Source organism: Elephantulus edwardii, unplaced genomic scaffold (genome assembly GCF_000299155.1).
Source record: "Elephantulus edwardii isolate Elephantulus edwardi_28Jun2011 unplaced genomic scaffold, EleEdw1.0 scaffold00093, whole genome shotgun sequence".
Classification (NCBI taxonomy): Eukaryota; Metazoa; Chordata; class Mammalia; order Macroscelidea; family Macroscelididae; genus Elephantulus; species Elephantulus edwardii.
Genome location: NW_006399843.1, coordinates 12,174,790 through 12,193,031, shown reverse-complemented (window position 1 = coordinate 12,193,031; position 18,242 = coordinate 12,174,790). Strand labels below are relative to the sequence as shown.

At 38.3% G+C, this 18,242-nt stretch overlaps 1 protein-coding gene across 1 annotated transcript in view; it reads right to left on the bottom strand.

The window, feature by feature from the left end:
• Window positions 1-4,145: 4,145 nt before the first annotated feature.
• UBE4A (ubiquitination factor E4A) overlaps window positions 4,146-18,242 on the bottom strand; it is a 34,411-nt gene continuing 20,314 nt past the window's right edge. The window contains exons 13-20 of the mRNA XM_006890825.1: window positions 17,096-17,283; window positions 13,551-13,651; window positions 13,345-13,458; window positions 11,455-11,629; window positions 9,643-9,823; window positions 8,983-9,130; window positions 7,465-7,622; window positions 4,146-4,275 (exon numbers count right to left, since the gene is read on the bottom strand). Coding sequence (XP_006890887.1) covers window positions 4,146-4,275; window positions 7,465-7,622; window positions 8,983-9,130; window positions 9,643-9,823; window positions 11,455-11,629; window positions 13,345-13,458; window positions 13,551-13,651; window positions 17,096-17,283 — 1,195 coding nt within the window. The remainder of the gene's footprint in view (window positions 4,276-7,464; window positions 7,623-8,982; window positions 9,131-9,642; window positions 9,824-11,454; window positions 11,630-13,344; window positions 13,459-13,550; window positions 13,652-17,095; window positions 17,284-18,242) is intronic.

Genomic DNA, 18,242 nt, shown 5'->3' with positions numbered 1-18,242 from the left:
GGCACATAACAACAATGTTCCTTTTATACAGTTCTGTCTTCTGTTTTAATGCCGTGTATATTATTTATCCCTTTTTTTAGTTTTCCCCAAACCTGCCTGTCAGTCCTGTTCTGTAACAGTGGCATTATGCAGTATTTTTCTTTTTGTGACTGAGAGATTTCACTCAGCATAATGTCCTCCATGGTCACTCATTTTGTTATTTCATGAGTTGTTTTTCGGTGCTGCATAATATACCAGTTTATCCATTCGTTTGTTAATGGGCACTTTCTGACTCTTTGCTATTGTAAACAAAGCAACAATAGACAAGGGTGTGCAGATCCTGTCCATTTCCAATCATGATGTGCTTCTTCAGGAACTGGCACCTCCTGATAACATGCTCAGATTATGTGAGGTCTTGCCATCCTTGTTTCAAAGCGGCATTCCTGCTGCACTTCTTTCAAGGCACATTATTTGTTCTTTTGGCAGTCCATGATATATGTTCAGTATTTTTTGCCAACAGGGTTCAAAGGCATCAATTCTTTATTCACTGACATATGAAGCAACTGGAAAAATCATGAGTCAGGCCCATCTTAGTGACATCTTTGCTAATACTTTAAAAAGGTGCTTGGTAGCAGATTAGCAACATGTAGTCTGAACATAATAGTAAATGATTAAAATGAAAGATTTGGGATTTAGGCTAAAGAAGTCAAAAGGGAACTGATGAGAATAAAACCCCAATACCATGAGGTTCATCCTCATAATTAACTGCAGGGCCACCTCCAACATTCTAGTAAGGCAGGTTAGAACTGTCATCATACCTATTTTGTACTATAGGCTGTCTCAGCAACATAAACCAGTTCTCAAGTCCGTCTTTAAGTTGAATTTGTAGGTTAGGAACGGTTAGAAAAAGTTCCTACCTAATATCAGACCAATGTTTGTCTTCTTGTTAGGTGCTGTTAAGTACAACCCTGTGAAGAGATTTGAACTCTGTTCTATTCTGTGCCATTCTCACAGTCTCTGACACACTCAAGCCCACTGATGGAGTCACTGTCAAGCCACCAGGTTGAGAGTCTCTCCTTCGCCATCCCTCCACTTTTCCAAGCCTGATGTACCTCTCCAAGGAATTGCCTTGTCTTGGTAAATAGTATAAAAAAATTTAAGAAACACTTCCAGAAACTCTTAAGATTTGACACACTACATTGTTTTGATATGTAACAAAGTAGACCTTGTTTTTATGAATATTATGTGCTTCAGTTTTTTATTAGGCTTTACTGGCATTGAGTAATTATAGGAACCTAGGAGCCTATGTTTTCCCCCCAAAGAGTGTCTTTTTTTAAATGGATACCTGAAACTACCATTAGCTTCTATACATATATACTGGAAGAAGCGATAACAAAGGTGGTTAAGTCAGGAGTTCATTTATTAAATACAAGTTTTGAATAAACATACCCAGGCAAGTTTGACAAGTAACCTTCCTGGAATGTTTCAAAATACAGTTATATTTATCAAGTTTTATTTCAATCAACTCTTTTGTTTTTCATTCTGTTTCTTAGTTCCTTTCCTGTTTAGCAGTTACAGCATGTCTTATTTCCTCACAGGGCATCAACAGTGCGGCATCAGCCTCTGGTTTGTAAAGGCACCCAGTAGACTTTTGCTCTGTGTTACGGCTGCTTAGCAACCAGCATCAAATAAGGAAGCTTTTGTAGAGTGTGATACCAAATAGCAACTGGCATCTTCACCTGCACCATTAGAACTTTTTCCTTCTGTTTTCACTTATTAAAAAAGTATATTAAAAGACTAACTCGGATGGTTTGAGAAAACTTAATTACCAAGTTTAATATTACCCACCTGGTAAATTATGAATTATACTACAGCCAATTTGAGAGCCTTCATTTTCCTGTCATAATCACTCCAGCATAGCCAACACGTAAGAACCCTAGATGTGTCAGAAAATCCACTCTAATAGTTTTAGAGTTACTTCTGAGGTCCATATATTAAAACTTCTTTAAGCTTCCATGTGTGTAAATGTGCTATGCTATACCAAAATGAGAATTTAAAGTTGAAATTTTTGGGATGATCTTAATTACTTCGCAGCTAGAAAGAAAAAAGGCACAGAAGACACTTGGTTTCATAAGCTACACACTTGCCTTTGTGATGAATTGAAAGATGTTTAGCAGCATTAATGATGCCATAGCCATTCAGAGAAAGTTTCAGGAAAAGAGCTTTGGAAAAAGCAAAACAAAACAAAAACAAAACCCCAACACCTTGCCAGAAAACGCTTACAATCTAAAGACTAAACATGGAATACAAAGATACTAGAGGCACTAGAAGGCAACTGAAAACAGCTGCCTTCTGAGGTTTTGTGCCCATATTTTCCTCCTGCAAACTGGTCTCTTACCCCCTCAAGCCCACCCCACCATTTTTTTGTTAAATGAAAATAATCTATTAAATTGATTTTGGAAGATAAATTCAAGTAGAGAGCAGCCTATTTTACACAGTTCATTCTCAGAGAGAAAAAGGAGGAAAATAAATAGGAAATGAAGCACATTTTAAGGAAACAAACCCTGTCAATCCACACATTAAAGACCCAGGGAGCACAATGAATTACTACGATCTTATATTCTGGCATTTGTAAAAGGGGCTGAGACTTCCCATTTTAACCACAGCAAACAGGCAGAATCTCCTTTCTACCTAGTGTTAGGTGCCTGCTCTGATTTGAGGTTTCATAGCTGATACTGTCAAAACACACCAAGGATTGCTTATGGCAATTTGCATTGGGATATCATAAAACTCCCGTCTTGTTTAAAAGAGGCCAGGGTCAACAATAATGTCCTTTAATGATGCAATGATATTACTCTTGTATCTTCTGGCTTAGAGGGATAGTGACATGAAGTTCCGAGGGGATTGCCTCTCTCTCTCTCTCAGCATAGTAAACTGGAAAACTAAGGGAGCTCAAGCTCAGCTCCTAAAAGTTGGGCCCATCACCTAATAGCTACACATGGCAACATGGTTATTTAAAATGACTTTGCAGACAAGGCTGTGCCCGAATTTCTACTTTTGTTAAATGATGACCTAACTCAGTTAAAAGCAATTCTTGGGAGTTAGGTCACAAGACCAAACACATATTAACTATATATATTTATAATCTCAGAATTTTACTTATCTAGAATGTGTGCATTAATAAGCATGGCTCACACACTGAATACATTTATCATGTAGGAGACACTATACTGTGGTACAGTTTATATTAGATCAATATAAAAAAAGCAGATAGTGTATATATAACATATATACTGAGATAGAATGTTGACATTAGTGTCTTAAAATTACATTCTTCATGGTTACAGTTTCTTGCTGGACTTACTTAGGCCTACTATTTGCAGGAATAGACCATCACAGGAGAAAAAGGGGCCAACAGCTTATATTCATCCTTCACCTCAACCTTTTCTGAAAAAAGAGTCAAAACTTCAAGTCTGCCCTACTAATCCTCACAAAAACATTGTAGAGAGGGCTGAGTTTCAACAGGGACAACCCCAAAGGAGAGTGCTTTGAGACAGTATCTTTCAGTTACAAGATCATAAAAAAATTAAGTGCTCCCAACAGAAATTACATAAAATTCCCTTTTCCTTACCTCAATCTTGTCCATAATTTTATTTAAAAAAAAATCTACACAAACATGTGCTTTCATGTGAAAACTTATTATGTAACATTACAGAACTGTAACAAGGAAAAGGGCCGAAGCCCACCCAGGAGCCCTAGGAAACACCTTGGTAACATAGGTCTTTTTGATGATATTGGCCGTCACTGTAACATCATGTATTTTAAAGCAGTGCTCACAAGTCTGAGCAGCATTGGAAAAGAAAAAGTATTAAGGTTTAAAAAAAAAGTTCAGTAGTTGAATTTAATGCAGATTAAACTGGTAGGAAAAAGAAAGAACAGGAAGAGAGAACAAATGCTAAAACTGAGTGATGATTTCTAAACAGGTGATGCTGAAGTGCAATTTTCTGCAAGCCAGGGGAACACTGTAATTTGCGTAATTTGCATATGAGGAGTTCTTTAATTTGGTAAAGGTTACAAAAAGAAGAACTGAACCAGAAAGAGAGAAACCACAACCATCATTTATCTACACTCAGGGGTTGGTTTTGGTTTGTTTAGTTCACAGTTATCTATTCAAGGTGCTCCTTTTGCTGCTGTTTCCTCTCTGCAAGCCACCGCTGGATTTTTTCTTTCAGTTCTGTGTTTGGCCGGATCTGGTCCATGGTGAGAGGACTACGATTAAAGGGATCTGTTTGGTCACTGGGACAAAAGACAGAAAGGGAAATGTGGTTATTTCTATAAATTCCATTAAAACGAGAATCTAAAAGCAGAATATCCAGACATCTCCCTTGGAGGCTGAAGCTAGAGTGACTAGTGAGCATGGGGTCCAAAAGAATCAAATGGAGAAAGAGGGTTTCAAGAGGCTTCTACCTTCTTTTTAAAGACTAGATTCTTTAGCTACTTTCTCTCAGCCTCTAAACAAAAGTTACCTCAATATCATTTGAATTCGGTGGGTTAAAAAAAAACACTATTCTAAAAAAACAACAACAACAACAACACACACACACACACACACACACACACACACACACACACACACACACAAACACACTATTCTGTCACCAAGGCATGGAGACCTTTGTACATTGACTCATGTTAGTGTGGAGCTGTTAGTGGTTTTTAAAGTAAGATTCTTGAAACATAAGAAGGTATCTGAATGATAATGTCTGATAGAAACTGGGCTAACTCTAGAAATTATGGGTCTTGTTGGTGTGCACTGTCAAATTGGAACTGATCCATAACTGACCCTCCTGTGGGTTTTTAGAGGCAGTAAACTGCACAGGAAGGGAAGGGAATGCCCATCTTTCTTCCGTGGAGTAACTGGAGGATTTGAACTGCACATCTCTGCAATGACAGCTCAATTCCTTACCGCTAGTCCACCAGGCTCTTTGATACCCTTCAAACCTGGAAATTAATCCACCTCAACCTATACATTATTTCAGCCAAATAATACAAAAGTTACAAAGTGAACAATAACACCTTTAAGGAATGTACATCTCAGAACAATTAAAACAGAAACCAGGAAAGCAGCATTTACCAAATAATAAAGCTCAGGTATCAGAAAGGGGCAGGCAAGGAGGAATAGGAAGGAAGTGGAAATAGTACTGTTACAGTGAAGGAACTAATTAATGCTATGAAACAAAATGTGTGTAACTTATTGAATGGAAAAATTAACTTGCTCTATAAAATTTCCAGGGAGCTTTGATGGCCCAGGGGGTCAGGAGTTGCACTGTTAACCCAAGGCAGGGTGGTGTGAATCCATGATCTACTTTGAGAGAGAAGGATGGTCAATCTCCTTACATGCAATTTAGAGCCTCTGAAAACCTGGGAGGGTCGGCTGTTAGTTGAATCTGACTTGAGAGTGATGAATTTGAGGTGTGGGTTCCCCCCACCCAAGTAGAAGACAGTATGTTTCAGAAGAAAAAGCAGTCTCTGTACCTAAATTAAATAAAAATACTTGGTATATCTTACTATGAAATATACAATCCAGTGCAATTGAAAGCGTCTGAAACCCTGCTGAAAGGTCAGCTAGGAGCCTGCTCGGACTGGACGGTGCATAACTACATCATAAACTGTTATCCAAATGACAATATTTAAAAAAAAATCTCATTGATCTATTCTCTGGTCTCTAACCAAAGAATAGATTGATTTTGTTAGCTGACTGCTATAGTCACAGATTAAAAAAATTCAGTGGAAAAGCCCTGGTAGTGCAGTAGCTAAGCATTCAGCTGTGATATTAAGGTCTAGGGTTTAAGCCCACCAGCTCTCTGCTGGAGGATGTGGCATTCTGCTTTAGAAATTGCATGCAGCCTTAGAAACCCTCTGGGTGGGCAGTTCTATCTTGCCCTTTCTGGTTGCTATGAGTCAGAGTCAACTCAACAAAAATGATTTTCGTTCTTTTTTGAAGGGCAGGAAGAAAAGGTTCAGAACATATTTTAAAGGTTTTATATGCTTTTCCCTGTATCCTGAAGCCACTATAAAATAAAAATTTTCACTGGCACTTTGGAAAAAGACATACCAACTAGCACAGTGCCATGCAGAATGTACAGTCTTTCCTTTAGGGCCAGTATGACACAGAATTGATTTCATGGTAGATTTGTTATATGCTGTCAACTATGAATCATAGTGACCCTATGAACAACAAATCTTAACCTTGCCTTGTCCTATGCCCTTCTCACAATCTCCAACATGCTTGGGCTCATTCTTACTGTATCTATCTTGTTGAGAATTTGCGTCTTTTTTTCTGACCCTTCACCTTTCCCAGCCAATGAAATAATGTCTTTCCCAAAGACTGGTCTCACCTGAAAACATGTACAAAGTATGTGAGATGAAGTTTCATCATCCCTGTTGACATTGGGTTATACAGTTTAATTTTATATAGGCAGATTCTCTGAAAACTCATGTTAACTTAATATTGCCCTTAAAAAGGTTAAGAGGCTGTTTACGTAGCTCATAGTATAATTTGTTATTTCCACTTCTGTCTTAGAATTTATAGTATCTTCAGCTGCACTGTATACATCATAAAGTTGGACAATGAGTAAAGAAGACAGAAGAATTGATGCCTCTGAGCTGTGTTGACAAATTGTCAAAAGAACATAATAAGTCTGTCTTGGAAGAAGTGAAGCCAGAATCATTTAAAAGCAAGGATAGCATGTTATCACGAGGGGCAAGTTCTTAGAAAAGACTTCATGATGGGTGGAGGTTCAGAGAAAGAGGAAGACCCTCAACAAGATGACTGACAGAGTGACTCAAACAATGGGCTCGGGTATGCTGGGAGATTGTGAGGATGGCACAGCAGAGGGCAAGATTCTCATATGTCGTCCACAGGGTTGCTATGAGTTATGGATGACTCCATGGAATCTAACAACACCATCACCAACAAAACAACTATTCTGTCTTCCTCAAGGTATCAGGGGCAGGCAGATGCTCAAAGAGAAGACAGGCTAGGGAAAGTTCATGGTTGCCACCAACGAGTAAAATAGTAGCAACAAAATAGTAGCCTTGATGACAACTATAGAGTAGAATCCAAATTTGAAAAACAAGCACAACGAAAAAACAAACCTTGTCTTCAAAATGTTTATAATTAAAAATAAAACTTGATTCCAAGTTAATTCTTGGTAGATATATTTTGATATATGTAAGATAGAAATTAATTTTATAATTTTTTTAAAGAAGTTATTTTAGAACTAGCATTTATCAACAGGATGTTGTTTTGGTTGTTTAAATCCTCAACAATCAAATAATCTATCTTTATTCTGGCTATCAATGAATCAACTATGTGGGGCATCTAATGGGTGAACAGAATTGTATGAGGTGGCAGAATAAAAAGAGATGACACCAAACATACAGATTCGTGTCCCCAAAGCTGTTATTTTAGGATCAGCACACCTGAGCAAATGCCTGGCAATGGTGGACCGATCCACAGTGACTCTGGAAGATGGAAGCACCACAGGGTCAGACATGAGTGTGCTCATGATGGGATCCAGGAACTCGTCACAGGCATCAGCGTATGTCTCCTCTTCCTGTTGCTGGAGGTCTGCAAGAGACTAAGCACAAAACACTTAGTAGTTAAGGTGAATTTTCAGTGCACATTAGGTCAGAAGGCCCAGTGATTACACCTTAATGTCTATTGTGAACAATGTTACATCCAGTCTTTTTTTCTCTAAAACAAGTTAAGATGATGTAAGAGATGGTGAGGCTAGTGCAGGATTGGGCAGGCAGCTGCTTGCAGTCCTGACTGGGGACTCTTGCTGTTAAGCTGATTCTGACGCCTAGAGATCCTATGAACAAGGGATCTGAAGCCTGCCTTATCCTGTGCCATCTTCACCGTCTCTTGACGAATTGAGCCCACTGTTGCTGTGCTGATTGGAAATGTGTTAGCAGACAAAGAAGGGTACTACCATACAATATCCTTTTGATAACAATTCTGTTGTAAATGCTCTAATTCAAAAGGGCTGGAGGAGTGCATAAATTATGACAGCATCCACTTTAGTCTAGGTATGAAAAGCAGCTTCTGGTTTTAGGTACATAAATCTCAACAGCAGCCAAACTTACATATGGAAATAGGACTGTCAACAGGCATTAAATAAGTGTTAAAATTTAAACCGTGCTTTTAACATCAGATTCTTTCACCACTGTAGTTCCTCAGGGATCCATCGTTCTCTAAACAAAGAGAAATTCCAACTGGATAAACAGCTAACTTCAGTGAAGGCAAGACTGAATGAAGAAGGAAGTTTTCTCATTAGACTTCTGTAACATGATTTTTCTTTCTAACTAAAATGGAGCTCTGAAATATTCAAATCAAACACTGAATATAACAGTGTTTTAATCATTTATTCCAGTAAGTCAATCACAATATACAAAGAAAATAAAAAAATAAATCAGTGACACAAACTACTGATCCTAAATTCTATAAACAGTTTTTCTGCAATAAAAGAAATCTGAAACAGAGATACAAATCCACTGTTAACAAGGCAAAAATGTTTTCATAAAAACATCCTTTGTAAATGTGTGCATTCTCCTCTTCTGAAAGAATATCTAATTAATTTTGTTTTTATCTTCATGTCAAATACGCCAACACTAGGAAGAATATGGTAGTTTTATTCCTGACTGGGAGTTATGGTGGTGCAGCCTGTAGTGAACCGCACTGCCAACCCAGAGGCCATGCATCTCCAGGAGACAGCCAGAGCAGAAGATAGGCAGTCTCTCCTTTGCAGTCTTGGAGACCCAACCAACTCATTAGGAAGAACCACCTTTAACTTCTCAGGGCAATCAAAGCTTTCCTGTTCTTCAGTTCTCCCCAATACACAAACGTGCACACAGCCCTCCCCCCCAAAAAAAACCCCTCACTGAACTGACAATTATTTTTATTTCTCATGGAAGCAAACACCTTTTCCTTTTCCTCACCTTGATTCTTTCTGCCAAATTGCTGAAAGCTACAATCATATTCCCAGGCTTATTTATTTTCTTCAGGACTCGGACTGTCTGTGCAAAGAGGGTCGGGGAATAGGAACGTCCATCCTTGGGCACAGTGGCACAGAAATTCTCCTCATCCCTGGAAGACCAGTATCAGAAAGAAATGGCATCAGAGGCTAGGTTAAACAGGGAAAGAGCAAATGGGTTGTGGACAAAGTTCTTCATTACTTGTGAACCATGAATACTCTTTGGAGACTGAAGTACTTCTAATTTTCTAAGAAGGAAGCCTATTAGTATCCTGTGTCATTAAAACCAAACAGTGGTATAACTATTCATGTTAATCCTGGCATAGGCCAGGGCAGAATGTCTGGAATTCTAAACAATGTTGAACCCAAATTATACATAATTTCATTATTTTAAAACTAAAGATCTCCCTACTCAATGAATGAAACAACATACCATTAAAGGGAATTCTATCTCTTAAAAAACAACAACAACAAACCACCAAACTAAAGATCTGTCCATTAGCCAACTAGAAATGAAAGATTTCCCCTCTATTTCCTTAAAATTACCAACTAGTTGTTCCATCATTAAACCCCTAAATTAAAACATTAACATTCCCTCTGGCTTGCCCAATTCAATCTTAGGTACCCAAGATTTAAGTAGATGGTGCAGATATCTGAAACGAGCTGCTGGGGCTTGAAGTCAAATTCACTGAAGTCTTTGACTTTTAAGGCCCCCATCTTGGGGCCAACCAGGTGCTGCAGAAAGTAGTTCAACATGGAGATGATGCGCTCAGCCAAGAAGGGGTGCACAAAGAGGGACTTGATCTCTGTGGGGAAAAAAACCAAAAGTCTCTGAAATCTCAACCTGCCAGAATCATTTCCTAATGTCTTATAGTTTCACTTGGAGACCTCTGAGGACTAATTATTTTATAATTTACTTTTTTTCATAACAGTCTTATAAATACTTTCCCTTTATAGTAAATACAGGAGCCCTGATGGCATAGTGAGGGGCTCTGGTGGCCTAGTGGCAAGAAACTTCATGGCAATCCCAAAGGCATGTGGTTCAAGGCCACCAGCTGCTCTGCAGGTGAAGAATGGGCATTTTCCTCTGGTGTGATATGTGTTGGGCTGCTAACTGAAAGGCTGGTGGTTTGAAGCCACCAGCTGCTCCTTGGGAGAAAGATGAAGCAGTTTCCTCCTGTAAGATTCACAGCCTCGGAAATCTGAAGGAGGGCAGCCACAAGTCGGAATCAACCAACAGCAGCGGACACTGTAAGAATATGCTGCTCAACACAGGAGTCACAAGACACCTGTGACGAATTAAACAATTTAGTTCTTCAGTTACACTAGCCATATGGGAACTGGACAGTTCAGACATAAGAACATTTCCACTATCACAGAAGCTCTATACGACTGCACTGATTTACATTATTAATAGTCATACACTTGTCTAGTTTAAGGTTGAAACCAAAGTTTTTTATTTAATCTGTGTTTATTAGTGGGCATTTTAACTATTTTAAAAATTCCGGCTATAACAGTGATGGTTTGGTGCATCGCATGCTGTGCAAATTCGGTAGTCTCCTCTTTCAAGATTTATAATGTAATTCATTTACAAAATGAACTGAAGTATCAGGCTTACAGGGTTCTAGAATAAAAGGATTTTCCCTCAGTTATCTGAGGCGTGTGGCATTGTTAGCTTCAACTGTCACTGTTGAGAAGCTCAAAGCCATTTGGTACTTAAACCATTATACATTATCTGATTTTATTTCGGAAATGTTTAAGATATTTTCTATACCCAGACTTTCTGAAATTTCACAAGAATGTACACACTGCCATAAATATTTATCTGGCCTGTCCCAGTCCTAGGGAAAAATTATGTCAATTTTCCTTCAGACTGCCTTCCTATTCTGTAACAGAAATTATTTCATAAAACATGAATCCAAATGTTCTGTTCTTTTTCAATTTCCTTTCACTACAAATTCTAGAGCTCTGCACTTCACAGCTTTTCAGTTAAGTCTTTTTACTCTAATAGCAAAAATGCAATCCTACTGTCTTTAAATCAAATTACTTCCCCCTCTTTTGTTGAAATAACATATTGGTCTTCTTTCATAGATGAATGACTCTTCCATGAACTTTTAAAACTCCTAGTTACATTTTCAGTATTCCAAGAGCTCTTTTTTGTTCTTTGAAATCCTTTTTTATTGACTCTAAATAGTCTTGGGGATGTTGTGTATCTTTATTAACATTAAGTCAACCACAAATATATTAAAAAATATTTCAAAGTTTAAAAAAATTTTTCCCAAAAGTTTTCATCTATCATCTATGTTTCATGTTACAGAATTTCCATAAACTTGGTGATGTTTGATCATAATTCCTTAATTTCAGCTGAGATAATCCCTCAACTGAAGCAAACCCTGACCATTACATTTCTTAGGAAAGCAGTGCTTCATGTCCTTACCTGATGTCAGAAAGGCAAGGGTACCAATAGTTTCATTGGACATGATGTTATGGAAACGTGCCAGCTGTCCAAACATCTGTAAGCCAGCCTCCTTCTCTCGGCGGGCTTCAGGAGTCAGGTTATCCCATTCACCTCGGTCCTTCTCAATCTGCTGGATCTTTATCTTGCTCAAATACTACAGAAATCAGAGTTAGAGTATGTCAGAAAACAAGATACATCTGAAGGAAGACATTTAAGAGTTCCCACTCAACATTTAGACACCTGAGGCCTGGGGTAAAGATTTATGCTGCTATCCTAAAGGCAGGCAGTTTGAGTCCACCAGCTGCTCTATGGGTGAAAGATGGGCAGTTTCCTTCCATGCGATTTATAGCATCTGAAAACCTGGTGGAGGGTCAGCTGGGAGTTGGTTCTAATTTCATAGCACAGAACACCACCTTAAAATCCAGTCAACTAAGTTGGGATCTGTTAGGGGCATGAGCCTTTATTTGCAACACAGAACTAATTGAACTTACTATGAACTGATACTATGGGTTCATGTAGATTTATTTCATCCTGAATCACTCACAGGCAATTCTCCCAGAAACAGAATAGGTATGAAACAGAAGAGAAAAACAGTACAGTATACAAAGCCCAGGCAAAACAAGCAACCAGGCTACAGTGAAACAAAGACAATTCTTTCTTGAAAGATTAAAAAACAACCAACAAAACAAACTAAAAAACCTGCTTACCAAAATTAAAAATTCTATCAAATGTATACTATGTCTGGGTAGGAAAGCCATAATTATTTAAAAGCCCTCTCTCCCTCAGCATTCTTGCTGTTGCAGTGAACATGTTAAATTTACAGTCCCATGAAAACACCATCTGCTTCATTCTTTGTGTCACACTGCTTGTTCTTAAGAGGATCTGTTTATAAAGGGCCTGTTCACTGTGAGAAAAACTATCTTGGAGCTTAAGGAAGTAGATCAAACCTTTCCCAAAGAAAAATTATTCTGAGGACTGTTAATCATAAGAAGACCTTGTTGTTGTCAAACAGGCTACTGTCGTACTGTCTACTTCATCTCCCTCTTTTGACTAACTGCTCTGTCTTATTTTTATCATGGTGAGGAAATGTGTGCATCTACAGAATGTTAAGGACAATGATACACCCAAGAAGCCAAGTTTATTTTTTGAGGGATGCTGTGTTTCACGAAATAGCTTAGGATTTGGTAGACAGTAAAGATGAGTCATAGTGGTAACTTGAGAGTCTTCATGTGGTAAAAGAACTCAAATTAAGAATCTTCTTAAAGAGTAGTACAAATATCAATCTTTTAGATAGTTAGTAAGCCACTTTTACTGATGTGCTATATTGTAAAAGGTTCAAAGTCAGTGACCAAAAGCAAGACCTTGATTTCTTTTTATAGTGCTGCTCTAATTTACTAGTTTTGTTATACATCTTAGGTTTTATCATACTGTCGTTTTAACTCTTTGTAAAAGCACCCATCCTCACCCATAAGGCTTCAGTAGTGCTTGATCTTGGCCTCTAATGTTCTGTAAGGGCAAACTTAGCGTATACTATTATTCACATAATTTTGGTGTTCAAGACTGGTACTAGGGACATAAAGAATGCTTTATTATTATTAAAAGGTAAAAAGTATCTAGTGATAATAATCTGATAGTATCTTAAAAATTCACTACCCTCAAGTCAGCACTAACTAATAGCTGTCTTCCATGGTTGCTGAGGTTGCAACCAGCTGCTCATATGGGAGGAGACTGCCCGTCTTTCTCGTGTGGAGGGGCTGGTGGATTCAAAATTGCCAGAGCAGCTGGGCCTTCAGGTTAGCAGCTGAACTCTCTACAGACACCACTACCTCTCCCTAATTTGTAGTACAGGCAGTTAAATCGTCTTTTTACCTGAATGGCTTCATCCAAGAGGAAGATGGCATCATTCATTAGCAGGTTAAGAAAGCGCAGGAAAAGTGGGGGATTCATGGCTTCTAGGTTCTTAGAGGCAAAGTCTGCTAGATCCTGTAAGATTCACCCCGAAAGAAAACCACGTTAGCATGGAACCACAACTCATGGTTACTTGAAGAAACTAGTTTCACAAAAAACTTGCTTACCTTAATGCTCTCTCTATAGGCCTCTGTCCCCCACATGTACCTTAGGATGGGATACATGGGACGGCGGTAATTAAACTTCTGCTCAAATTGATGAGGGTCTCCTACCATAGGCATGAGCAAGAAAACCAGCACAAGTGGTGTTAATAAAAACAGCCAAAGTGGTGGTGTGAAAGCTCTTCAGTAAGAACTTATGGCTAAGTATGGTACTGTCTTATTTTGACTGTGTCATGAATACTGGCAAAATCTGCCTTGGGAATTTCCAAAGATCAAGAGTTGTGGCTAAGAGTCTGCTTATTTCTTTACTGATAGAACAAGAAGGAGACAGATACCTTACATAGATATTTTATTCAACAAAAGAAACCCCTAGTGGCATATTAGGGTGCTAACTGAAAGGTCGCAGTTCAAACCTGCCAGCTGCTCCAAGGAGAAAGATGGGCAATTTCCTCCTTTATAAAGATTTACAGATGGGGAAACCTGAGGGAGGGTCATTCTGAGCTGGAACAGATTCAAGAACAGGTTTGGTTTATTCAACAAGGGACAAGGACCAAACTGCAAAATAAAAGCCATCAAGATTTAGCAGACGCTGAGTAAGGTCTTGGCGCTGGCTCCTGCAGTAATGACAGCCATGTGCAGGAGGGAAACGAAGTAATCTACCTTCCTCAGAGTCCATATCCCCCTGTTTAACTAACTGCTGCTTTTGTGTGCATGGTCAAATTATTTTAAAATTTTATTGCTGATTAAATTCTATTTTGTTGCTGAGAAAAAACTTAGCAAATGTACACCAGTTGAGTAATGTGTGTGTGTGTGTGTGTGTGTGTGTACCGTCAAATTGGATCTGACTGGTACAGGAGTTTGTCCCTTCTCCAGCAGAGCATCTGGTGGAGAGTAATTTCTATTGAATCTACCTGCTGCTTCATGGGAGAAAGATAGGCAGTCTGCTCCTGTGCAATTCACTGCCTATGTAAACCCTCTGGAGGGTCAGCTAGGAGTCCATGCTGACTCATTGGTACCTAATGCAACACCACCATCAATAACACTGATTATATTCTTTGAATTGTACCAGTCTCATTCTCCTTTTTTGAGTTGTTCCTCCATCAGTAACATAAGATAACTGCCTTCTAAGGTTCCTATCTAATTTTCCCAGTTGTTGTTATCAGTTTGATCTCTTATAAATAGATCTCAAAAATGCCCAATACGCAAGTAAGGCAAACATTCTCTACTAGTTAAGTTAATCTATTGTTAAGTTTTTAAATTTTATTTTATTATTTCTTGTGTGTGTACCGTCAAATCAGATCTGACTGGTACAGGAGGAGATTGTCCCTCCTCCTCCAGCAGAGCATCTGGTGGCTTCGAACCTCACACCTCTGAGATTGCAGTGCACCCTCTTGCCACTAGGCCACAAAGCTCCCTTTATTGTTAGGTTTTAAGACCATCTCCAAGGGCTACTTTTTAATATTAGGTTTAAAGACGATCTCAGGGCAATAATTTCAAGAGTTCACCTAACCTTCATGGTTCCAGAAGTCTGGAATCCATGAGAATCTTAGATTCTGTTTTGCAGTTTGCCCCTTTAGATAGGTTTTCTTCTGTGAAATCTTTGATAGAAATATTTAATGCTGATAGCTGGGACCATCCAGTTCTTTTAGTCTTTGGCAAAGGAGGCAGCTGTTCATGGAGGCAATTACCATCACATTTCATATCCTCCTTATACTCCCAACATTTTCTCCTGTTACTCCAGGCCAGGAACCCAACTGTTGTGTCAGGAGCTGTTAAGCACAAGCTTTTAAGACCCTATAGTCTCCTTAAAGAACTAGAAGGTAGAAGAGAGCACTAATTATGAGTCCAATTAACGGGAGTGTCTCATGAACTGTGACCTTGTACATAATTAGATACAGCAGTTACTTTAAAAAAATATCTACAATTTTTGTTAACTCAACTTCTGATATACAGGTCATTGACAGCAATTTACAATAACCAGCTGCATGTAGTACAACTCTATCTTTAATCAGTGTTAATACTTCCTTCACTCTTACCCCCTCTCCTTTTCCCCTGTCTCCTACTATTCTAACTTGTTCTTGATTACTCTGAAATCAGGTTGTGACCTCAAAAATTGAGGCACATACTGCTTTTGACATAATCATGGTATTAGAGATCTACAAGCTGGGTCATATGATAGAGAAATGAGCACAGGATTTGGAGACCGAGGTTTTCATTTAAATAAATATCTTCATTTTTTGCAACATTCACTTTCTCAGACATAAAAAGAGAGATTACAATACCTTCATTCTTGGTTGTGAGATAACTGAAGTGATTCAGTACGTGTCTCCTCAGGTATATATGAAGGTTACATATCCTGTATGTGCTGCTTATGATTAAGTAAGAGAACTGTTGCATTTAATCTTCACTTTGACTCACAGATGTGAGCAAGTGACAACGTCAGAATTTAGATATGGAAAAAGAAGTCAGTAAAATGTTAAAGGATTCTTTAAAGAATAACCAAAACACAATCAAACCAAATCTGTAACTGTAATTCTGACTCTAATGACCCCACAGAGCAGAATCCCATTGATCTGTCCCACAGGATTTCCAAGGAGATAATCTTTATGGAAGTAAATTGCCAAATCTTTCTTCTGTGGAGCAGCTGATGGGTTTGAACTGCCAGCCTTTCAATTAGCAGTCTAGTGTTTTACTACCATACCACAAGAACTCTTCCATTAGATAGTGAGGCCCTTGAAAATAGGTTTTAAATAATTGCTTAACATATCCTAAAAAATAAAGTGGCTGAGATGAGATGTTTATTCAAATATGGAACTCAAGATTAGAATTCAAAAGGCTGAGAGAAATGGAATGATGGTTGCTCATATTCCTAATCTAAGAATGATGCTGTTAGGGAGCTCTGGTGGCCTAGTGGTAAGGAGCTGCAACTACAATCCCAGAGGCGCACGGTTCGAATCCACCAGATGCTCTGCTGGGGAAGGAGGGACAGTCTCCTCCTGTACCAGTCAGATCTGATTTGACGGTACACTCACACAAAAACAATAAAAAAAAAAAATGATGCTGTTAGCAGTTAGTCTTATTAAGATACAGTGCTCTCTCAATTAGCATATTTTATCACTGTACTCATTACTCCATAATTCTGAGGCAGAGAAAAGTATCCAAGTTTTAACTGGACAGCTTAATTTGTTTCAGGAATATTTGATAAACTGATATAACAAAGTCCATTAAGATTTACAGATGTCATTAGATGAAACAGACTTGGGCTTTAATCTTAGTTCTACCATTAGTTGTAGGACATGCACAAAATGTGAAACCTTTCTGAGCATCTGTATCCTCAAAAATAAAACGGGCAAAAAAGTAAAATTTTCTAGATGGTACATAATTAATGAGACACTGTTTTGTTTTTTTAAAATCCCACAATGCAAAAATTTAGCATTAAACTTGGCATGCAGCAGGTATTCAATAAATGATAAATAATATTTGTCTGCATTCAAAGAACTACATTGGTATCAGTTATGTGGTTTGTGAACATGGGCTTCTGAATGCTTTACCTGTGAACTCAATATCTACAAAGACCTTAATTAGAGCTTCTGCAAGTTGAGGTGCATGTGCAAAGTTGCAGAACACACGTTTCCGGTGGAATACACTGGATACCAAGGGATTTGGAGTCTGATCCAGGTGGGGCATTACTGCTTCCAACACCTCAGCAAGTTTGGCCCTTAGGTGGGGATTCTTCATCCTGCAGAGAGGGCAGGAAGTGAGGTGAGCAGACAGAAAGCTTAAGTCCCAACTTTATCTCTTCTTTACTCAGAGTTAAGACATACTGCATTATAATTACAGAAGAAGACAGGATTACTTCATTAGTTTTAAATTCATTGGTTTCTAAGGGATAAAGCAAAGTAGACCATTTAAGACAGAAGGCAGTTTACGGAATAAAAGGATAAATACTTAAATACTAACATTACCATTTCATTGACTGTTGGTAGGTGCTATTGAGGTAGTTCTGACTCAGAGACCCCGTAACACAACCAAACACCCTGGCCCAGTATCATCCTCACAACTGCTGCTGTTTGAACCCATTTTTACAGCCATTCTGTCACTTTATCTCATTGAAGATTTTCCTCTTTTTTGCTGACCCCCTACTTTACCAACCATCATACTCTCCTTCAGGGACTTTGACTGAACTATTTGAGATGAAGTCTTGCCACCCTTATTTCTAAGGAGAATTCTGACTGTACTTCTATGACAGATTTGTTCATTCTTTTGTCAATCCATATTATATTCAGTCGCCTTTGCCAAACCCTTAATTCAAATGCATTAATTTTTAGGTTTTGTTTTATTCATGGTCCAGCTTTTATATGCATATGTGGTTACTGGAATACTATGGCTTTGGGTTCACTTTAATCCTCAAAGGGACATCTTCAGAGATTTTTTGATAATCTGCTCAATGTAGTAAGTTGTCTGCTTTCTTAACTGCTGCTTTTGTGGTCACTGCTTATGGATCCAAGTAAATGAAATAATTGATAACTTCAATGTTTTCTTCATTTTTAATGATGTTATTCACTGGGCCAGTTGTGAAGATTTTTATTCTTTTTTTTTTTAATCTGCATTGAAGGATACAGCCTTTGATCTTTAAGTCCTCTTCAGTTTCTACAAGCAAGGTTGTGATATCTGTAGGTTGTTAATGAGTCTCCCACC